Source organism: Phyllopteryx taeniolatus, chromosome 14 (assembly GCF_024500385.1).
Source record: "Phyllopteryx taeniolatus isolate TA_2022b chromosome 14, UOR_Ptae_1.2, whole genome shotgun sequence".
NCBI classification, from domain to species: domain Eukaryota; kingdom Metazoa; phylum Chordata; class Actinopteri; order Syngnathiformes; family Syngnathidae; genus Phyllopteryx; species Phyllopteryx taeniolatus.
The window spans coordinates 21,918,728-21,943,662 of NC_084515.1; the positions used below are offsets into that span (position 1 = coordinate 21,918,728).

A 24,935-nucleotide genomic window follows, 5' to 3' on the forward strand; every position below is an offset into this window, starting at 1 on the left:
GAAATCCATTTCAACATTTTCAACACCGCTTATCCTGGTTAGGGTCGCGGGGCGCTAGAGCCTATCCCCGATGACTTCGGCGAAAGGCAGACGTCACCCTGAACTGGTCGCCAGTCAGTCACCGGGCACATATAGACACGGACAACCATTCGCACTCACATTCACGCCGTCGCTGAGCGGGAACTGAACCCACGCTGCCCGCGCCAAAGTCAGGCGAGTGTACCACTACACCATCAGTGAGTTGGGAGAAATCAAATTCAGTCAAATACAAGAATACTGCACACTAAAAGCTTGAATTAAAAATCTTGAAAGCTTGAAATACACAGTAATAAGTATGAGTAAAGTGTGTATAAATATAGACATAATTAATATAGTCATGAAAAAAAATAGACCCCCTTGTTTCTTCAGTTTCTTGTTCATTTATAAAGCCAGGTGCAACAAAAGGTACATTTGGTTGGACAAATATAATAATGACAACGAAAATAGCTCATAAGAGTTTAATATATTGTAACAGCTGATATCTAGCTCGCGCCATTTTCGATGGTTTCCTTGATAATAACCAAAATTATATTTAGTATTGCAATTAAGCTTTTGTATTCTTCAGGTAAAATGCCTTTAGTGGTACCAGGTATTATATCATGAACAAGAAGTTGAAGAAACAAGGGTGGGGTAATATTTTTTTTATGACTGTATACATTACACATATAGTGTACAATTTTGTATACAATACATACAAACACACATTCTTCATACATATGATAATGCAAGCATTGATGTAATTATTTAAAAAAATGACTAATGTTAAGAAAGGACTGATTCCATTACTAAATCATTTTTCAAGTTTATTGTAACGTTTTGACATGCTTGGTAGGTTAACTGAAGACTCTAAATTGCCCATAGGTGTGCATGTGAGTGTGAATGGTTGTTTGTCTATATGTGCCCTGCGATTGGCTGGCGACTAGTTTAGGGTGTACCCCGCCTCTCGCCAGAAGTCATCTGAGATAGGCTGCAGCACACCCGTGCGACCCTAGTGAGGATAAGCGGTTCAGAAAATGGATGGATGGATGTTTGTCTGAATTCATTATCTTTGTCTTATGTTCTAATGCACAGGTGTCAAACTCAAGACCCGGGGACCAGATCCGGCCCTCCACTTCATGCTATGCAGCCCGCAAAAGCAAATCATGTGCGTCGATGATGTTAAGAGACATTGCAACCATTTTTTGTTACCAAACCCGCTTTTAAAACAAACTGAAGATTAGTTGAGCAGACAATTTTCATTAACTTCTTAGGTCAACACTAGTTATCAATCCATTTGTTGTGTCTTTGTAATAATATAAAGTAATTAAGTAGACATTTATATGGTTTCACAATCATCACGGCCCTCTGAGAGAGACCATAACTATGATGTCGCCCGCGATATAAATGAGTTTGACACCCCTGTTCTAATGTGTAAAAAAAAAGAAAATGACAAAAATTGGCCAATTTTTGCATCTTTGAAAATGGCTAATATGGTCCAATTAAATTGGCCGGCCAATACAAACATATGAGAAGTTGGTCCCACTTGACTACACATTTACAACTATCATGTATGTATTTGCCACATCCAAAATTGTAAAAGCAGCCCACTAATTTAAGAACACCAATGCCTATATTTTTTTCCCAAGAGCAAAAACATTACCAGTATAAGTTGAAAGCTTGAAAAAAACAATTTAAGATTCAGAAGATGGATTAACTGAAACTTGAGGGGGGAGGGGGAAGCACCACCTTTTCATTACCCCCACGCACATGCTTTTGTCAGCCAGAGAATCAAACCAGAGCCCTTCAGTCACAGAAATTCTTAAGCACAGCAAAACTCATTTTGTCAACGATGTGGCTTTAATCTTATGATTGATACTAAAGCCACGTCTTTTTTTCATTGGCGACTTATCAAATAACAGATAATAAACATTTACAATGGATTCTCATGATAGAAATGTATTTGTTCTTCCTTTAAATCCAGTGCAAATAGTCAGGTTTAGGAAAGGTTGCAGAACTTAGATGAATATGTGGAGCATTGGTTCTTTGGTTTACATCATGACAGAATTGAAAAGAGAGAAAATAGAAAAGAGAGAAAATCGAAATTGCATATGGGAAAAGAGACTTCAGTGTGATGAAGAATTACTGTCAGAAACAATAACTAGTGGGATTTAAATACTGCCCATTGTCATTACAACAGTGTGTTCTACACTGTATCTTTGTGCTGTGTCTCATATTTCTTTCTTTCTCCCAGTAATTATCACTCACGATATTGCCACCCTTGAATCAAAGACTTGTGAACAAACAATCACACTAATTTATATGTACAAACTCAGTTACCCCCAAGGGAATAGCTTGTGTATAAAAAGAAAATACATCAAAGTTGTGATACGCTGAAAGAACTATATAGGCTTAATTATTCCGTGAGCGACGACACGAGTGAAATGGAGTGAGAGAATTGTGCAAGAGAAGAGTGAGAGACATGAGGGCTAAAAGAAAGAGGCAGCATTTGAGAAGCCCTCTCATACTAATCTGACTGAGGAGATCTTTTATAGAGACTGACAGCTTTTCCGCTTGGCTAGCCACACCGGTCTCTCCCCTCTCGTACTCTTTTACTCCTCATCTCGCACCATCCATCTCCTTCCACCCCTCGTTGGCTCTCTTGCTCTTCTAATCTCCTCCATGATTTCTCTTTCATCTCGCTCGCGCTTTCACCAAACCAAATAAAATTGTAGCCTTGTAGGCCTTAGTGTTCATCAAAAAGGAGGTTTTATTTGTTGTATGTAAAGTATGTTTAATATTATCCACTGTAACATTATGTACTTTGAACATTAACACTGTGCTTAAATAAAAAAAAAACTGTACTTAGTTCAAATGTATTGCAGGAAAAAGTTAGATGAGAACTTTACCTAAATACATTTTTAATACATACATTTTACACATTTAAAGTTACATTTGAAAAATAGCTAGTCACATATGGCGTAGTGGTACATTTGCCTGACTTCGTTGCAGACAGCCTTTCACCCAAACTCAGCTGGGATAGGCTCCAGCACCCCGCAACCCTGAACACGATAAGCAGTGTTGAGAATGGATGCATTTTTTACATCTCACTTCCTCTTTCTAAAGTCAACGCCTGTGATTAGCTCTCTTTGGCCATGTGTCATTCTGCCGTAGTCTCAAACGTGACATACTGCGTTTGTCTAAATTGTGCACATTTGTCATATGGTCAGCATGGTATGGTATTTAGAAGAAGAAGAGGAAGTAGAAGAAGAAGAAGAATCATCTTTTATTGTCATGAACATACGTGCATGCACACGAAATTTGTTCTCTGCATTTAACCCATCACAGTGAACACATACACGTTAGTGGAACACACTGGAGCAGGGGGCAGCTGAAGCGCCCGGGGAGCATTTCGGGTTATCAGTGTCTTGCTCAAGGTCCACATGCTGTACACATATAATGCAACAAACACATTTTTTATTATGTATTTAATAATTTATTTTGTTATCAGTTTATTATTTGTGTAAAGAACAAATATGAGGTAATTCTAAAATAATTATCTATGGTTTTAATCAACTTTTTGATAAAACATCCAAGGGTTTTGCATTCATTTAACATTAAGAAAAGTATTCAAAATATAATTAAATGTTATATTACTTTGAGAGAATAATTGAAATAGTTACACTACTATTACATTTTCATCAGGGTTACCGTCATTTCTCGTGTATAATGCACACCCATGTATAATACGCATCCCCAAAGTTGACCTCAAAATTCTGGAAAACACTTCTACCTCTGTATAATGCATTTTTACAATGCATGATTTTGCTTCTACCCATATGATGAAAACATGATGTATTATATGTATTTTGTTCATTTTTTTTCAAATAATTATTCTGAAGTTAAGCACTTTATTTGAACACGTAATACTGTCTTTTTATTTCCTTGCTCTTATTTTAAAATTCACAGCCCTACTTTTATTTAGTAAATAAGAAAACACACAGTTGTGCTCATATGTTTGATTACCCAGGCAGAATTTGTAAGATGTGTACAGTTCTTTAAAGAAAACAAGAAGGACCAGGCAAAACACATTTAATTTTATTTTATTTCAAATTAAACTGTCAAGCATTTCAGAAAAGCATTATCATTAAACAAAATATATCCACAAAGAAATGAATGATGGATGTTGTTCAGTCATTAGTCGTATTTAAAAAAAAAAAACAATATTTCATAAATTCTGCCTGGGTATGTAAATTCATGAGCACGACTGTATATATATTTAGTAATATGTACCCCTGTCATTTTGGAATGAAAGTGTAGGCGACACCTTTCTCATAACCTCTAGGTGGTGGTGGCATACTAGAAGGAAAGTGTACACCTTTTTCATAACCTCTAGGTGGCGGTGGCATATGGGAATGAAAGTGTACAGCTTTTTTTCACAACCTCCAGGTGGTGGTAGTTTTTTTCATTTTCCCCTCTTCTCAAATATAATGGGCACTATTGATGTTTGACAATTCCCCAATATTTTGGGGAAAAAAATGTGTATTATACATATTATAAATTACGGTAATTATAACAACTACATTTCCAAAGTAATCTTCACTGACTATTACCATATATTCCTATCTGAATAAGCTACTTCTGTAATTTCGTAGATTTTTATATTTTCGAATAAATATATTACCATTTTATATTTTGAGGTCAAGGAATCCCCTTACTATATCAATGTAATTCATGTTTGAATGGTGAATGAAAGAGAAGAACAGCATCTCAGGTATTTTCTTCCCAGTTAATGCCAGTAAAATGAAAGTCTATAAAAAACAGAAAGACTAGAATGGAGGTGGAGTGGAGAAAAACCTTTGTTCGCTTGTTCCAACTACTTCACGGTTCATGGACGGTGACGTGACACTCCATAGAGGTGGATGGTTACTTGACACTAATGCAATTCTCAAACTTTTCTTTTGCAAATAAGAGTGTACAACATGTCTGGGGGGTGTTGGTATGACCAGCGCGGGCCGAATAGAGCTGTTACTTCGACAGTTGAATATGCGTCAAGCGTCACTGACAGCACTGACACATCTATTCCTCTGGGGTGGTGACTGTCATGGTTTTGATGCTCAGATATTAATCTTTCCTAAACTTGTCAGTCTGGTCACTCATCAGTTCAACTACTTTGATAAGTTTCTACTTTCCTCTTTTCACTCCCCTTCCTCCTTTTCCATGTCATTTTGGAGCTTGAAAGCCCTGCGATGTGGTTCAGGTCCTTACAAACCAACAAATCCAGCTGTGGTGAACTTTTAAAAACTATTGGAGCTCAGAGAGCTGCATAAATTAGACTTTTTCTCTGTCTGTCTGTCTGTCCTGTTTTTTCGATCAGTTCTTCATGTTCTGCATAAATTACAGCCCCTTGTCTCTCTCCTCTTCCATTCATGCTAACACAAAAGCCCGTGCTGGGAGCTTCTAGAAAGACTAATGTAGTCAGGATTAAGTCCTTTTGCTTATGTTGTGTCCCATTATTTGCACATTATTTCCCACAACTCCATGTTTTCAGAACCAGAAAGCATTTGCAAATGCTACATTTCAACTGTTTTGACCATCTGCACAATAATGCAGAGTATTTGCACAGTTGTAGATCTGCTCATGTAAATTTTGGTGTTTAAAAGAGTCAAATAAAAATGGTCCATCTGGTTTTGTTAGTGTGTCCTGTCCTCGAGGGAATATACTTTATTTTAAACTGATGCTAAAGGCTGATTAGCCTCAGGGTGGACCTCAAAGTATTCTTTGAAGCTCAACAAAATTGTTTGTGCATAGAGACGCTGTGTTTGATGAAAGCCTGACTGACATGTCTTTCATTTTATTGTCAACACCATTCTCTGCTGTCAAATAATATGTTTGAGGTAAACTACAGGCTACAAACAGGAAACTCATGAGCGTGTGCATGAGGAAAGAAAAGAAAAGAGGGTGATTGATTTCTTGCAAGCATAATGCAAAAACAAGCGATGGGCAAAATAACTGATCAATTAATTGATTGCTGGGTTGAATTATGACAATTGTGTGGATTAAGTGAACTGAGGCAAATGGAGTGCCCTACAGGTTTTACTAGACCGACTGCTACAAATATGACTTTGTTCAACAAAACAGTGGCATGGAAGAAGGACATAAGAACTTTCAGAGTGCAACCCTACACAATGATGGAAAATAAAAACGAGTGTTCACCCAGGCTGCCCAAATTACCACAAGGGAGCCAAATTAGCACATCAATATCTCTGTGCTTCCATTTTACGCCCTGCTGTACCTAACAAAATAAGTCACCTTTCTTTCAAGTGCCAGTTCAACTCACCATGGTACAGTTAAGAAATGCAAACCCTGATGTGACTTACATTTCAATCATAGGATGTGTTAGCAATGGAAACAGTGTGATAGCAATTCAACAAATAAGAGGAGCACAGTAAACAAACAATGAGGGACAGACAGCCTTTTATGTTCTTTCTTTCTGGCATGTGGTTGTTTGTTTTCTGTAAGTAAAAATTTTAAAATGTACTCCAGTCCATTTTCTGCCAATCAGTTGCCTACAAATCTATCAAACTCCACCTTTTAGGTACCATACTGCAGATGGTACCTCAATGATCGGTATCTATCCGTTATTTTTGTTACGGTCACAACTTTTGACAAATACAACTGTGTATTAAACAGCACAGAACACCGCTTGGTGGAAACTGGGCCTCATACATACTGATCTGTTATTTAAGCGACATGATATCTAAAGCACTGACTGCGCACAAAGTCACAGATATTTGAACAGAACTGGTGCAACAACACATGTAGACAGACAATACAACAATACTCACAAACATATCATTTATCTTCTGCGAAAAAACGTCTAATATGAGTCATTTAGTTATGAAACTCTTTTTCATTTGTGTCTGTATGGCTGTATTATACTGCAACCCGTTTGCCAAGGTGCACACACCAGAAGGAGCAGAAGTGCTGGAACAGATTAATGTCATTTCCATTTATTTCCATTCATTGCAATGGGGAAAGATCATCTGATCATTCAAGTGCTTTGACGTACAAATAAAACTTGTAAGTTGAGGCACCACTGTAAACGGGGTTGAGAAACATGTTACACCTGTTATTTGCAACCGTAGACTGAGAGGTAAAGTAAAAGATAATACACTTGCACAGTTAAATTTGTGTAAATAGATATCATATCTGTTTTCAATTTTGTATTTGTGACATATTTCTGCAGTAGAAATTTAAGGATTCCCTCTTCATATGTTACGGTTAGGGTTAGACAGTGACTATCATGGGCAGGTTTTTTCATTGAATATCATGATACTGGTTTGTGTGGGCGCATGTGTGTGTGTGTGTGTGCGTGCAATCACCCAAGGCAGACGGTGCGTGTCGTGCATGTGCGTGTCCCTCCTCCAGTGTTGCGAGGCAGGGTTGGGAGGTGTCACTTTGCTGAGGGGCTGAGGGGGCTGCGGCACACGAAACTGTGGGAGTCACAGAGACAAACAAAAGGTTCAGATGGGCCAGAACAAGGTCAGAGGTCAAATAAAGGTCAAATGAAAATGCCAAGGAGGATAGCAAGGACAAAGCGAACTCGGGAGGAAAAGAGGTATGCACAACATGCCCTTATTCCCATCAACACACAAGCTTAGGATTCTGTGCTCACTTGAATCTTCAGGTTTGGGTTAGTTAGCGGTAATTACTGAATTTTGTTTACAGACAGAAAAGACCGTTTTCAGCCTATTTCTACCTTAATTAATGTATAGGCACTTGTGGAACCGCAGCGAGAGAGCAACTGAGATATTTTTTATGAATATTTTTTGAAGGAGAAATGTAATGTTTTTGGAAATGGGTTGATTCCGTCTCATGCACTGCTTACAGTGTATATCCATCCACCCGTCGTCCACCGTGCCGCCCAGTGTATATGAATGATGGCTAAATTCCATATGGATATGTTTATTGAACAAATATCATATGATGTTATCTTTGACAGTGCAAGTCATACAGAAACACAGACAGTATATTATTCCCAGACTATAATTTTTATGAGTTCTTCTGATGTTTGCACCACCAGGAGGTTCATGTTTAGGGTTATAAATAATATGGATGACAGTCCATGAAAGTATCATACACAGTGGAAAAAAAATAGTCTATATACTCCTGTTCAAATACCAGGTTTTTTGTGATATCTAAAATATAGCATAATTACTCGAATAAAGCCAGAATTTGGACAATAAAAAGTACTGTCATGAGAATAAATGACTGTGTAAATGTGTAATGTGTAAATTCCCATAAACAAAGATAAGCTAAAAACTGCCAGGTTGCTGTCTTTCTCTAGAGACCTCCCATATATTGATTGCATAATATAATTTCCTAATATTTGATTAATAAAAAGCACTTTGTTAAATGATTGAACAAACCCAATTTCACTTTGGATTACTCTAATTTCTAGTTCTTTCTCAGCAGACACAGATGTCACATTAAGTGCTGGTAATGATGATGATGTGCCAAAATATTGAAAGTTGTTTTTCATTGTCTGTGATATTAAAAATGGAACTTACAGATGAAACAGTATGAACTTTGCCAAAATGATCATGTTATCAGTATTGCAAAATTGTTAACATAAATATTTTTTTAAAGCATAACAGATACATGTACTGCCAGAAGTTTTATTTTGAAAAATATTTTGGGAAATTGTAAATAGCAGTGACCAAAACGAATGTCCATCCATTAAGGATCCATTAACACAAAACATACTTAAAATTACTAAAACGACATATTTAACTAACACTGTACAAATTTGTGAGGTGAACACAAAGATCAGCGAAAAGAGTGTCATTTACATATTTTCAACCTGTACTGTATTTGCAATGAAATATCAACACAATACAAATAAAATGGAAAATAACAAATAGACAAGACATAACATGATAGCTTTGGTCTCTATATCTGTGTACACCTCACATTTATGCAGTAGAGTATAATTATATTCTAATATACAGTATATACTTATCACCTTTACAGTACAGGAGTATGAACTCTTTGGTTTGGTCCATCCAGTCAATCGTTTTATTTGTACTGTATTCAGATACAAAACTGGCCTAGAATTTGTTCTAAAACAAAAGAAACAAAACAATAACTATAACAACACTAACCTGGTTGTTTGAACCATAGTCGAAGCCCGTTTCTTGCATATTCAGGAACATGGTGTCTCCTTCCAACTTGAGGGAAGACAAAGGAAGAGCAAGAATGTCAGTTAAAAAGAAAAGCATAAAATAAATACTAGAACGGTCGCAGAGCAACATTAAAATGGAAAAAAATTGCAATAACTCAAAAGCCTCACTGTGCTTGTTCAAAGTCAAGTTATTGTTTAGGATTCGGATGTAGGACAAAACGTACATACAGTGGGCTCTTTTTCCTGGCATCAAAATAAAACATTTGTAGGAATTTGGTCAATGTCAGTGAAAGATTTATTCTAACCTTCTGTTTGACCTCCACTTCAGGCACCTAAAGCACTGCGACCAGTTTCATTTTGAATGCAAAAAAATGTGCACTTTCTGCACATTACAAATTGTAATGCCCCATAATGTACTTAAAATGACTATGACGAGAGCAATCAGGGAGATGATTCAAAAGGTTCGCTATGACATTTTTTTTTTTGGGGGGGGCACTCTCTGGATATAGGGTCGGTAGCTTTTCTTATTTGTCTGTAGTCTTATAAAAACAAAATACACTCGCATTTCTCTCTCAGTCTTCTTTGGAGATTATATTGCCGGCACCGGAGGTTGCCAGCAGTGTTTTGAACTTGCATAACATATGTGTCTGAGTCACATCGTCTCCTTTGTTATCATCTTGTTCTATAGTTCGTATCTTCTTCTTTCTTCATTGTATAACTGTTGTGGTGCACACCAGACGGGAGATGCCAAAAGTTAACTACTCTTACGGTCACTAAATAGAGTAGTAAAGATAATTAATATTTTTAAAAGGTAATATTAACTGTAACCACAATTCATGCAATGTAAACCGTTTCATTAGCCATAAAGAAAATACATTTGACAAGCTAAACAAACCATATACCATACAATTATGAAAATTTAAGCTCTGTTAAATGGCACCCATCAAATTTCTGCATCTTATTTACGTCGTTATTTTCCTCTTTTACCTCCTTGATTTGTCATGCTACTGTGGCAGTGTTGGTTTTCTCGTTTGCTGGGCCTGCACTGCAGTCAAAAATTAATGTAACAATGTGTGACACACTGTAGCAACCACTGAACAGCCTCACGATACACTGCATCACATTAACTGCAGGGGACTACTCAGAGTTACATGGATTAGGTTGATTTTAAAACTTCATTCAACAAACAACAAATCACAGGTTGACTAGCCATTGTCCAACACTTCAGATTCGACTGTTTTATTGAAAGACTTGAAGGGCTTATGTTGGTGAATGTTTACATTAGTGATGCACCGAAATCGAAACATTACTATGCCAGTTATTAGTAAAATTGCATCTATGGCTATGACTGGAGAGCTGCCAACCTATAGAAGCTCACTTCCACAACAATTTGTCTGAATTTCCGTATTTTTAAAATTATGTCAAGAACATCAGGGTGAGACAGTTAAGGCAATATATTATGTGATACGATAAAAATAAGTCTGCATAGTGTTCAATTGCACAACACATTCATTACTCTACAGTAATAAACATTAATAAATTATGACTTCAATACTATTATTTTAGTGTATTTATTGCATCAACCTTGTAATGTCGGACGCATTGGCAGCCAAATGTCTTCTCCTGCATGCTATTTTTGTATTTCCTTGATCCACTATTACTGCTGAAACAATGCCAATGTCCCCATTCTGGGACTACTATAGGTTATCTTATATTATAAATAGTTATCATATTAATTTCTTGTGAAACTTAAAGGCCCATCTTCTCAAGTGGCGTGAGTCGTGACGCACTAATTCTTTTCTGGTTCCGGTCCCTGTGTGGCTTTCTAGCGTTTTCGTTTCTAACAGTATTTTCTCTCTACACATTTGTTAATTTGCCTGCTATTTTGCTCTCCAAATTTGGTTGCTATTACATGGTTCCAGCCAGACCAAGTGACAAGTGTATTGTATACACCCAATCAGTTATTTTTGGATTTTGCCACTTTATTTCACAATAGCTAAGCAATGAGTATGGCGTCCCCGTCTTTCTCCTGTTAATTACTCCATGTCCGCCCTTCGTGATAACGATACTTGTCAGAAGTGTACGGGTAGCTCATTCGCTACTATGGAGGCGATAATTAGTGACTTATGCTGCGTTGAAACTGGATGCGAAGTGAGCATTTGTCTCCTGATCTCGGCATCAAATTTAGCCGTGTTTGCTGTAGCCCGTAGGTAGCTGCTGCGATACATAATAACGTGCAACAAGCATTCCCTGTCATAATCAAGCAGCAGAAAGCAGCGAGGTTGGGCGACTGTTCAATGTGGGTGTGACCTTTTTTTAATTAATACTTTTTTTATTTTACAATATAGTGTACATGACCACGTTTTTTCCTTGCGTCATAACAACAGCCTGTTTTGGCTGTTTTATTTCGGTGAGAAAAGTCTTTCAGTCCGAAACCAAAAATGCACTTTTGGGCAATTTTCGGCCGAAACATTTCAGTGGCTGAAATTTCGGTGCATTACTTATTTAAATCAATTATCAATCTCAATATCTTTATATTTACTTCAGCTATTATACATATTAATATGTAAACAGAAAGCTCCAAGTAAGCCTATTCACGCTCCCGGAACGATAGAGGCATAATTGCATGTCAGTGGACATTGTAATTTCAAGGGCATTACAACACAATATTTGATGATCGAAGCAGAAAAAGTGTATCATTCTTTTCGGTTTTATCAAATTAAAACATGAATATAAAACTTGAAGTTAAGTTTTCCACATAAGACTGTACATTGTATCAAATGTATAGTGAGAGAATTATTACTGTAGATTTATTTTGTATTGGTTTAGTAAGTAATGACTTTTACTCCTCGGGGTTGGCGGTTTCAAACTACAACACAAAACAGAATTGAGTTTAATTGTCAGGACTGTACTCTACATAACAAAACTTGATCTAATGTAAACTATTAAAAGTATATTCAAATAAGTGATGTTTTCCTGGGCATATAATTATTGTTTTGGTTATCAAACAGACACGTAGACCATAGTTTGAACAGGTGGGGAGTAGTAAAACACAATCTTATGTACACACACACACACAGGTAGACAGGTGTAACTCCCCTATCCATTTGCCAGCTGCCTGGTATTATGCAAATGCGGTGTAGGTTTACAGAGCCAACAGAAAGCCAAAACAGTATTGTGACGAGGCTTATACAAAATGTGAGTTACATTGAAGAATTACTGTAACATATGGCATGCCCAAATAACTATTACTGTAGGATGGAGGAGACAGAAAGAAAGACGGAGAGAGAGCGAGAGAGATATGAAAATATAATGCTGAATTTATTTAGCTAAATGCATATATGGGTTGTTGTAGAAAAAAAGGTACCGTAGTAGTACGACGACTTGCCGCATCAATACCTGCGCATCCCCACAATTTTGGTACTTTGGGAGCAGATGTTTTCAGCTACCGGATGACTGCCGACAGGATGCATTCAAATGTCAGCACTCACAACACATGACTGACTTGACTGATTTTTTTGGAACAAGTATCAGTCACTGTACAGACTTCTTGGTTGTCTCACAGTTGGCTTGTGCACCTGAATGTCAAGTCAAGATGTTCACCTCAAATTCAACTTGTACGCGAGCTGTTTGTTTTGTTTAAACAAGGCAGTTAATATTAAAAGTATTGCTGGAATATAATTTATAATTTTTTTTTTATATATAATTATAAGATTTGATCTCTAACATTCTGTCAAGTATGGTCAGCAAACTCTGCCGTCTGTTAGAGAGTGACACCCCCCCCAAAAAAATTATTATTATTATTAAAAATTATTTTTAAAAAATAAGGATAGAAAATTGTTATCTTATTATTATTAAAAATTATTTTTTTAAATAAGGATAAAAAATAGGGATCAGCATTTGGCTTGGAATAATGATAATGTAATTCGAATTCCTAATTGTTATTTTTTAGATATTGTTGAATGCATAGAAGCACTCCTGTTGAAATGATAGTGCAGCAAAATAATGCAGCCCGCAGGAGTTACACAGTGAGATCCTGCGTGGATGTACTGTAGCTCCTTCTACACTCACAATAAATGACGTCAATCAACAGCGCCTATGCTGGTTGCAACCAAGTACAGTGAACCCCCACAGAATGATTGTCGCTGCCCCTAAAAGGGTTTGTAATTGCCTACAGATGCCACACAATGGAGGCAAGGGACTACTTTTGTCTGAATGAAGTTCCTCAGCTCACTTCAAATTGTTTCCTTAGCAGCAAGTTACTACTAGATGGTGCCAAAGCAATCCACATGTTTTTTTTTTTTTAATGTATTATACTCATTATAATCCTCAAGGGGGCAGCATGGTGCATAATTGTTTAGCACATCCGCCTCACAGTTCTTAGGTTGTGGGTTCAAATCTGGCCTCGCCTGTGTGGAGTTTGTATGTTCTCCCCCTGCCGGTGTGGCTTTTCTCCCTCATCCGAAAAACATGCGCGGTAGGCTTAATTGAAGACTCTAAATTGCCCAGAGGTGTGAATGTGAGTACGAATGGTTGTTTGTGTATATGTGCCCTGTGATTGGCTCGCGACCAGTTCAGGGTGTACCCCCCCTCCTGCCCGCAGTCAGCTGGGATAGGCTCCAGCATACCCGTGACCCTAGTGAGGATAAGCAGTGTAGAAAATGGATGGATGGACAGATAATCCTGAAGGTAAATTCAATTTAGACGCTGGTGTATAACTTGCGTTGCACAGTACAGGGTGAGTCAGATCAAGCACACACAGGCATACAAGGGGAGTCTCAGAGTGAAAAAGTCGACAAAACACTGTTGCATCACTTGAACTGGAGGCTTGACAGTGGCCAGCAAGCAAACAGCATCTCTCCATCAACTAGTTGCCGCAAACCCAAGCCTACCCCTGAAGCTCCAGTCCGTACAGATAAGATACTGCCACCCCAGATAACAGCAAATAGTTTTGCAGCAACTAACAGATAGCTTTCAAATTAATGTGCAAATTTGTGAATACCCACCGTGAAGCAATGCCCTTCATTTTGTCTCAACTGCTTCAAGAAAGGATTAAAAAGGTGCTATCCCACACATCAGCAGGATTGTTAACAATCATTAAATTGGTTATTTTTCCCTTCTCAAGTAATGAATGATATGATTTAGCATACATGCTTCATAAACACTTGTCATGTATGTTTTAAGCAAACAAACAGGAGTAGTACTGTAGTACAGCAGAAATACATCTAAGCGCTAAAAAAGACAGCTCTCTCAGTGGGCATGGCTGTCAATGGCTGCATCTTAATTTAGATGTGCTTTCACAACAACTGACAGCTGTTTCTTTTATGTGATTGGTGGTAAAATGAAGGAGATTATCTGTATGAATATTGCTCTCTCGGGGCCTGATTTACTAAGATCCCAAATAATGGGCACTAAATTGTGTGTTCGCTCAAACAGATTGTGTGCGCTATTTATTTATTTTTTTTAAAAAGGGCTGCAAAAATAAACAGTGGATATGAGAGACAAGTTAACAGTCATAATCTTCCAAGCAAACTACATCGGCACAACATTCTCATTTTTCCTCCCTTCCATGGTGAGTTCAAGTAGTGCTTCAGAAAAGCAGCAAGTTCTCCTGGGATGAAAGAGCTGTTTCTAACTAAAAGGCCACGTTATGGGGGAATTATACTCATGGAGGACCGGAACGCGGCTTGTCATCTCCGCGGTGATGGTTTTGCACACGAAACATCCAGCCAGCTTGTATCCCATATCTAAAAGCGGGGTTTGCACTTTGTATTGGTTTTCAGTAGCATGGAACATTTGGGAGAGCACCACAAATGCAAAATGAAGTTCGAAGTGATGGAATTGGCAGTGTTAGTGGAAGACGCAAAAAACACATTCCTGTGTTCCAGAAACTAAATAAATCGCAACGACAGTTTTGGGGAAGACAAGAACTGCATGAAAGCCATGCTTTGTTTGATTTAACTCACCCTGAGTGCGTAGCAATTGGATGTACAGGTGTCCTGCATAATAATGAGACAGCAAACTCAGAAAACCAGCACCAATTGTCATGTGCTGTAATGATCAAGACGTACCGAAATACACAGTTCAAAGAGTTTTGTCATGGGTGTTGAGCTATGACGCCTGACTGTGACTGGCTCAAAGTCAGCTCTTCTAGATTATTCAGAAGCTCCAAAATTGCAAGACTAAATGGAGGATATGTCACTATAATTTTTTTTTGTTTTAGTTCATTTCTGTAAACAATATTTACCTTAAATTCAATATACAGTCAATCGAGACAGTTACATCTCTACAGTGCTCAAACATGCATGGGCTGAATATCATCTGGCACTGTTTGTTGTCATATTTTGATTGTTTGGTTAAAAGGTGGTGGCGCGGTGCATTCCGGTTTCCTCCCACATCCCAAAAAGATGCATGGTAGGTTAATTGAAGTCTCTAAAATTGCCCGTAGGTGTGAATGTGAGGGTGAATGGTTGTTTGTTTATATGTGCGCTGCGATTGGCTGGCGACCAGTTCAGGTTGTACCCTGCCTCTCGCTAGGCTCGGATAGGCTCCAGCATGCTCCCCCAATTTTACCCCAAACGTTTTAACAGTTTGGATCTCGTTTGATGTGCATCAGTCGCATAAAGTACGATCAATCTGTGTCTTCGGATGCATGACTTAGTACTGTGGCATGGTGTCGTAAATCCGGCGTATGATTTTTATTTTATTTTTTTTGGGGGGGAACGAGAAAGGACTCTAGAATGCGACTAATTGGGTCGCATTTGCGCCCTGATTTCTGAATAGTGAGGCAAAAAAAAAACAGAGGGTGGATACAGATGCCAAGTCATTTGAGAAAGAGAAAGAGAAAAAAAATCCATGACTTGAAAGCAGACACACGATGGGTTTCAACGTGGTTTCTAAACCAATCAGAGAAAGTAAAGAGCGGGGACACTCTGTCTGATTGGCAGTGTGCATGTCTGTGTGAGTTTGAAATGTGGGCGCTCGAGTACACGAAGCTGTTTTCTGACGGCGAGTTGGTAGCTGGAGTTTCAGAAAATTGCGCAGCATAAATGGAATTAGTTCCAAAGTCTAATGCCACCGTGACAATATGGGAACATTTTGGATTCAAACCAGATTAACGCGGCCATCCCGCTAACATGAACGAGCTGGTATGTGGAATTTGTATGAAGTTGCAACAAAGACAACACAACTTGAAATCTCAAAATGACAAAATCCATTTTAAACACAACCAACCCACCTAATTTCTTCAGCTGGGAACAAAAAACACGGTGGGACATCTCCCGTTTCCCGTTAGCCTGCAATTAATGAAACCAGTTGCACAACAATGCAAACACAAATGTGAATATGGCGCACGTACAGTATGCTGAAATTATATACAGTAAAGTGTTACTCACTATCGTAAGAGATATAGCTATTGAACATGTTGACAAAGCAGCGTTTAAAGAAAGGCTGCAGACTTTTAAAAAGTAGTACAAATCAAAACAGGTTGCTTTAATCTACTTGTGTTGTCATTAATGTTGCTGATTGGCTCTTTTTCTTAACCAACTGGAAACTTGATTGGCAGAATATTGCCTGTTAAGGAATGAATGACTGTTTATATTGCTGTGCCAAATTGTAATATTTGTTGAAGTGCAATTTTTGTGAACAGAGCCTGAGTCTGCTTTATTTATATTTTTCATCTAAGACATTTTATTTATTGTTCTTCATTACAAAGCCAATACAGTATTTATTATTCTTAGGATTAGAATTAAAAGTGAATTTTTCTTAAAAATGATGTACTTGAATTGTAATGCTCTAATATCATTATATCAATGACGTAAAAACCTGTCGTTTGTCGTGATAGCTTTTGGCAAAATATATTGTGCTAAATAATTTGCTATCATGAAAGGCCTAAAACACATACTGTATAATATACTGGGTTAGAACAAGAGCAATGGATAACACATACCTATTGTACAAAAAGTATAAAAACAGTAATAGTTGGAATAAAAATCGGCAATGTAGCGGGACCGCGAAGCAAGAACTGTGACATAGCGGAGGATTACTGTATCTGTATTCCGTGATAAATTGCAGGCACTCATTGTTCCCGGGTTGGGACTCATTGTTTCCATGACGTGCATCCCAGGACTCACATCATCTTAGGTGTAAAATGATCTATGCTTATGAAATATGGATGTATTTTAAAGCTGTAAAATGTGATTTCTGGCACCCCCTAACACTGGAATTCAGCGTTACAACAAAAATCTTCATCGCTTCGATATAACTTGTCCGGCCTCCTCCTCCTCCTTCCAACCCTGCACGCTTTCTCCTTTCTCTATGGCTCAGTCAACCTGCCTCTGTCCATATATGGGCCTGCCTGTTCGTAGTTAAAATTTCCGCTATGTAATTTTAGAGCGCAACCAAGTGATCCACCATGGGAATGTATCAAGGATAGTCACTAAATGTAAAAAAATAAATATTGAAAAATATATCAAGATGTATCAGAAGGTGATAGGCTTAATCAGCATTCTCTCATCTACTCTAGTAGTGTCTTGGATGAAAATTACTTTTTTTTTTTTTTTTTACATAAAATTGAAGATTATAGCTTTAACCTAAACACGTGACAATAGTATTGATTGCCCAATAAAAAAAATACATTATACATTGCATCTAATCTCAATCATATTGTACTTGCGTATTGCTGTGACAATAAAAAGTTATTCTTTTATTCTTATTATTACATTACATTGCATACAGCGGCTGAAATAAGTATTTAACATCATCACCATTTTTCTCACTAAATATACTTCCCATGGTGCTATTGACCTGAAAATTTCACCAGATGTTGGGAACAACCCAAGTAATCCATACATACAGAGAAAGTAGAACAAAGAAGCCCAGAAGTTAAGTTGTGTGTAAAAATGTGAACTGACACAGGGAAAATTTATTGAACACATGAAGAAATGGAGATGCAAAAAGGCACGGAAAGTCAAGGCAACACCCAAAATCTATCAATAATCAAACAGCAATCCAGATCCTAGTCAGTGCAAATGAATATGAGCTGGTTCAATCCTAATTGATGGCCTACAAAAAGGTCTCTTTGCCAAGGTGTGAGTCAAGACACATCTCATGATGGGTAAGAGCAGAGAGCTGTCTCAAGACCATCGCAAACTAATTATTGCAAAACATAACGATGGCATTGGTTACAGGCGCATATCTAAGCTTCTGAACGTTCCAGGGCCATAATACGTAAGTGGAAAGCCAATCATAACACCATAAATCTGCCTCGATCAGGTGCTCCTTGCAAGATTTCTGACAGAGGAGTTGTCCAAGAGCCAAGGACCCCCTGTGGAGAACTTCAAAAAGACCTGGAATTAGCAAGTACTGTTGTCACAAGGAAAACAGTCAGTAATGCACTTTTATGCACACTCATCACGCAAAACCCCATTGCTGGAAAAAAAAAACATGTCAAAGCTTGTTCAAAGTTTGCTGAACCACATTTGGACAAGCCAGTTAAATACTGGGAGAATACAGTCTGGTCGGATGAGAGCAAAATTGAATTGTTTGGATGCCATAATGCACACCACGTTTGGAGGAGAAATCGCACTGCACATCACCCTAAAAACACCACAGCAACAGAGACGTTCGTTGGTGGGAATATGATGGTGTGGGGCTGCTTTTCAGCAAATGGTACTGGTAAACTTCACATTATTGAAGGAAGGATGAATGGGCAAATGTACCGAGACATTCAAAAATCTGCTGCCATCTACGAGGACGATGAAAACGAAACGAAGGTGGACATTTCAGTAGGGTTATGATCCAAAATATTCTGCCAAGGAAACTCTCAATTGGTTTCAAAGAAAAAAAAATAAAGCTGCTAGAATGGCCCAGCCAATCACCTGACTTGAATCTAATCGAAAACCTATGGAAAGAACTGAAACTCAAGGTCTATAAAAGAAGCCCACGGAACCTTCAAGATTTGAAGACTGCTTGTGTGGAGAAATGGGCTAAAATCACACCAGAGCAATGCATGCGACTAGTTTTTCCATACAGGAGGCGTCTTGAAACTGCCATTGCAAACATAGGCTTTCATACATATTACACACAACTTAATTGCTAAGTTTATTTGTTCTACTTTCTTTGTATGTACGGATTAGTTGGGCTGTTCCCAACATCTGGTGAAAGTAGCAATAGCACCTTTGAAATATATTTAATGAGAAAAATGGTGACGTGCTAAATACTTATTTCAGCCGCTGCATGTTGAATACATATGATATATGATAATAAATGATGACATAATATTGGTATAATACTATTTTAATTATTTTTTTTAAATATTGTGGATGACTAAAAAGGCATTGCAACATACATCCAGTTTGATATAAAACACAATTAGCTACGTATACATAAGTAGGGGTCCCTGCTCCAGCTTTCCATCAGTTTGGGGGTCCTTGGCCTGGAAATCATTGAAGACCCATGAGATAAACCATTGGAAAAACGATATCAGGTATCAGTAACAGTATCAGCTAGGAAAAGCAGCAAGTTATTGTTTATCAGTATCCGTAAAAAAAAACAACAGTTCGCGTACATCCCTTGTTAAAATCATAATAGCAAGTAAAAAAATATTTCTCGCTAGGTTTCAGAAGCTTTCCTTTCTTTTTACTGAAACATGACAGTGGAAAAGATGTCGGTTTGTGTTTCTCTCTATGTGTCTTCATGCCAGCCTCTCCTCATCAATGTGTGTGTGTGCATGTGTGTGTGTGTGTGTGTGTGTGTGTGTGTGCGCATGTGGGAAAGCAAAGGTTTGAATAACAAGCAGCCAGTTAAGTGGGTCAGGGTCGGAGTTAAGGGGGAGAAAAGGGGAAGAAAGGTGGAGAGAGACTATTAGGATGACAGAGAAGGACAATGGAAAAGAGAGAAACAAGGGAAGGTTTGGACACATGAAACATCGACTTGATAAAGGGTTAGATGGAGAAAGCAGTACTGGTGAGTTATAAAATATGAGCTTGGAGTCATTTAGCAAAATAAAAAAGAACATTTGTCAAACTGTCTCAACTGTTTTTGATTCATTTTCTCATAAAATGACAAATCGAATGAAGTTTAAACCTCGTCTTTTCAAACAGCTGTTAATATCGAGTCAGAAATGTTCCACAATCAACCAATAATGTTGTTGTTGTAGAGCTGGGTCTTGAAATGAAACCAGTGTCATACATGGACATATGTGTAAATAGCCTAAGATCATGCTTAACCCTCAAGGGTTTGTCTGAATTTATTTGGCTGGTCTGGACTGCATAGATTTCGGTTTACTCTAAAGTGCATTAGAGAACATAAATTAACTTAGCACAGGCAGAGAGATAGCCGACTCTGTGTGCATGCTCATGTGTGTGTGTGCATGGGTGTGTGCGTCTGTTTGCATGTGTGTATGTGAAAGAGAGAGAGAGAGAGAGAGATTCACACAGCTGTGATAGGTCAGCTCAACATTTTCTGTTTATCTGTCTTGTCACCATGGCAACAATATAAACACCTTTTTCATTTGCTAAACCCACTTCACGGTTACTTGGAGTGTAGGGTGTGATGTGTGTGCAATTTAGATGTGCTCTTAGGATATCACGTCAGTGTTTCTCCTGTAATGTTTGCGAATGGAAAATGGACAAATCCTGAAACAGCTGTTTATCCATGGCCCTTAGACAGTCATGGCGATTAGTGCGCTGACAGCTGAGATTTTCAGACGAAGCTACGTGCGACATTGTTGGGTGATATTGCCTAAAAACAAATGCAGATGTTTGTGAGGCTTCTGGGCTTGGAAGAATGCATTGATGCTGCTTTTGGTGAAAGTAAAGTCTTTCGTTGAGTTCACACTTTTTTGATGTGACAAAAAAAGATACTAGACATCATTAGACTTTTTAAAAAAATACATCTTGCTGGTACATGCAGGGTCCTGTTTTCAGAACAGTTTTACGGTATAGCTTCAAGACGCTGTTGGTTACATTTTTGTCCATATTGACATAGCAACTTTACAAAATTGCTGCACATCCCTGCTGTCCATCCACTGGTAGTGATTCTCAAAGTGTGGTACTAGTATTACAAGTAGAACGCGGGATCCGTCTGGTCGTGGTTTGTGAAAGAATCACTGCCTCAGTACAGTTCAGTTGTATTTAACTTTTTAGGACAACGCATTTGCATTTAATTTTTAAGAACTCTTTGTTCTTAAACTTTTATTTAGGTATAATTTGTGTTTACTTTTATGAGCAGTACATTTTAATTGAATTATTTTTATTATTTTATTTTCTTGTATTTAAGCACAGTGTTAAAACTGTGCATAATGTTTTCGTGGCGTACAATAATATTAAATACGGTATATAGTCAAAAAGTTGCTTAGTCTAGAAATGGAATGTCAGCTATCTAGTCAAAAGTTTTTAAACAATTCAATGTTATTCAGTGCTATTGAATGGAGAAGTGTCTCTCGGCCTTTGACTGGTAGTGTACTTCTTATCAATAAAATCTCTGCCTCGTTTTTGACGCACTTGAGCCTACTACGCTATTGTATTTTAATGTCAGTCATGATGGTGGTACTTGGAGCTAAATATTGTTTTAGGTGGTACTTGGTGTAAAACGTTTAAGAACCACTCCTCTATTGGATTGAGATCTGTTGAATGTTGATGCTATTTATGTAAACTGTACACTGCAGTCATTGTTATATTCGAGAAACTGTTTTGAGATTATTTGAAATGTAAATAAATAAATAAGTACATTTTATTTATATTGCACTTCTCAGAGAGAGGACTCTCAAAGTTCTTTACATGGTTCAAATACAGAACTAACATTACAGTTAATACAAGAAAAAAACATGCATTGGTGTTATCCTTCCATGATCCGTCAGCCAAATTATAATAAGGACAATTGTGTGTTGTCTAGAGCAGTGGTCCCCAACCTTTTTTGCAACACAGACCGGTTTGGAGTAGACTTTCTTTTTTTTTTTCACAGACTGGCTGTCAAGGTGTGGCATATATCCATCCATCCATCCGTTTTCTGTACCACTTATCCACACAAGGGTCACAGGTGTGCTGGAGCCTACCCCAGCTATCTTTGGGCAAGAGGTGGAGAAAAGCCACGCAGGCACGGGGAGAACATGCACACTCTACACAGGCGGGGCTGGGATTTGAACCCCGGTCGTCAGAACTCTGAGGTCGATGTGCTAACCAGTCGCCCACCGTGCCGCTCTGTGTTGTGTATGTGTATATGTGTGTGTGTGTGTGTATATATATATATTATATATATATATATATATATATATAATATATATAATATATATATATATATATAATATATATATATATATATATATATAATATATATAATATATATATATATATATATTATATATTATATATATATATTATATAATATATTATATATTATATAATATAATATATAATATTAATATATATAATATTTTATATATAATATTTTATATATATATATATATATATATATATATATATATATGTATATATATATATATATATATATATTATATATAAAAACTCACAAAAATAATAAATGGATAAGAAATACAACTCACCATAACACATAACGGATAAAAGAAGCTTTCTTTTTCTTTGAGGTCGTAGGCTCTTGTTCTGGCTCCTCAAGTGGCTTTTTCCTTTTGAAAAGAAGATCTCTAAAGATCAGTTGTTTTTTACTGATTTGTGCTAGTTTGCGGGCTTATTTTTAGTAATGTATCATGTGACCGACAAGCAGTCTAGTGTTGTTTCGTTCACTAATGTTTCGTTGAAAAGAACAAATCTTTTCCGTGAACGTAATGAACTGAAGTGCTGCAGCGTTCTGTGCAGTTTTGACGTGTCAATTGCGACGCGCAGCTGTTGCAGCGGAGAAGATCCAGTCATTTTTCAAAATAAAACACATTTGACAGGCGAAAACGCAATACAACGGAAATTATATAAATTGAAGAGTCATTTTTCTGTTTTGTTTTCGATTGCCAACTGAATATGGAAAGAACGAATGATGCGCGGATTGCGAGGTGAACCGTTATTGCAACTCATTACACATTTGACATGCATCATTAAAGTTTTATTTTGTAGGTTTTAATATCAAAAGTGGTTGATTTGTGTGTACACATCTATGACTGTTAAGAATGTAAAAATGCACGAGCCAAGCTTCAGCAAATTGTCTTGGTCATGTCTATGTCCCTAAATCAATTCAGTGGTTGTTACATAATTGGATGTTTTATTTAATTGTTATTCAACAAGCAGTTGAACAGGTGAGTGTATGTAATACCAAAATGAGTTTCCATACCTCTAAAAAGGTGGTTTATTACTTTAAGAAAAAAGCTCAACGTCAATGATTTTTATTAATTTCCGAGTTAGTACATTGTAGTGGCTACACAGCATTAAAGTACATACAGTATATATTAGTTTGGGAAGATATGGGTTCAACAACCTTGAACACAAACAAATATTGAATATCTGTTATCCAAGAATGCAAAAGATTTTCTTGTTTAAGGACAAACTCAAACAAAAAACTGTGAAAATTCCAAAGAGAAAATGTGTTTTAACTTATTCGCATACACTATATTACCATTCCATCAAAATTATCATTGTGTGTTCATGAACAAAAGTAACTAAAGAAAAAAGATTCGTCTAACTAGTTCCTCGGGAAATGAGCCACGTTCTCAAACCGCAATTTAAGGGATGCAATTTATTGTCCTTCATACCGCACACACACAAACAGACACACACTCACACACAACAATGCACTGATGATTACATTACATGATTTGATTGCAATATGTTTATTTTGGAAATCAAATTCTGATAATTAGTCTCTTCTGGCAGCGCTCTGTCTCCTTCCATCTGTTCCATTTGGCATACCTCCCTCAACTCTAAGACTCTCATCTCGGTATCCTTGTGCTTCAACTAAATGAAACATTTTCAGCCACACCCATGAACAAGCAACAGGACTCGGTGTCACCCAGTCATTAATGAACATTTGCAGTGTGGGTTGGGGGTTCTTGGCGTTATGCTTCGTAACCAAAACTCCCCGCGAATGTCGACTGTCTATGAGAGTATGTGATAAAGACAAAATATCATGTGCAATTGGCATTTAGGGTAAGGTCACTGTGAATGAACTACCGGGTTTTCTCAAAAAGTGGGCTCTTTTCTAATAAACCCCATGCCCAGATTTATGGGGGGTGGGAACTCACATTTTATATTATATATTATGTATGCCGCCATCTAGAGGTTATGAAAAACCTGTACATTTTCATTCCAATATGCCACCGCCACCTAGAGGTTATGAGAAAGGTGTACACTTTCATTCCAATATGACAGGGGTACGCATGAGTGCATGTATGTACAGTTGTGCTCATAAGTTTACATACCCTGGCAGAATTTGTGAAATATGGTTGTTGTTTTTTTTTTTAATATGACTAATGACTGAACAACAAAACATCATTGTTTAATGATAATGTTTTTCTGAAATGCTTGACAGTTTAAATTGAATCCCTTTAAAATAAAATTAAATGCGTTTCCCCTGGCCCTTCATGTTTTCTTTAAAGAATTGTATCCATCTTACAAATTCTGCCTGGGTAATCAAACATATGAGCACAAATTTGTGTTTTCTCATTTACTAAATAAAAGTAGGGCTATGAATTTCAAAATAACAGCAAGTAAATAAAAATAAAGTATTATGTGTTCAAATAAAGTGCTTAACTTCAGAATAATTATTTGAAAAA

At 37.3% G+C, this 24,935-nt stretch overlaps 1 protein-coding gene across 6 annotated transcripts in view; it reads right to left on the bottom strand.

The window, feature by feature from the left end:
- Positions 1-24,935, bottom strand: part of tox (thymocyte selection-associated high mobility group box) — an 89,851-nt gene that overhangs the window by 28,419 nt on the left and 36,497 nt on the right. For 4 of the 6 annotated variants that reach the window (XM_061797866.1, XM_061797867.1, XM_061797870.1 and 1 more), the window contains exons 2-3: positions 9,183-9,248; positions 7,401-7,511 (exon numbers count right to left, since the gene is read on the bottom strand). In XM_061797866.1, coding sequence (XP_061653850.1) covers positions 7,401-7,511; positions 9,183-9,233 — 162 coding nt within the window. In that variant the 5' untranslated portion in view covers positions 9,234-9,248. Of the gene's footprint in view, positions 1-7,400; positions 7,512-9,182; positions 9,249-16,439; positions 16,498-22,763; positions 22,963-24,935 lie in introns of those variants that run through there. The other 2 variants (XM_061797869.1, XM_061797865.1) reach the window with 2 other exon arrangements.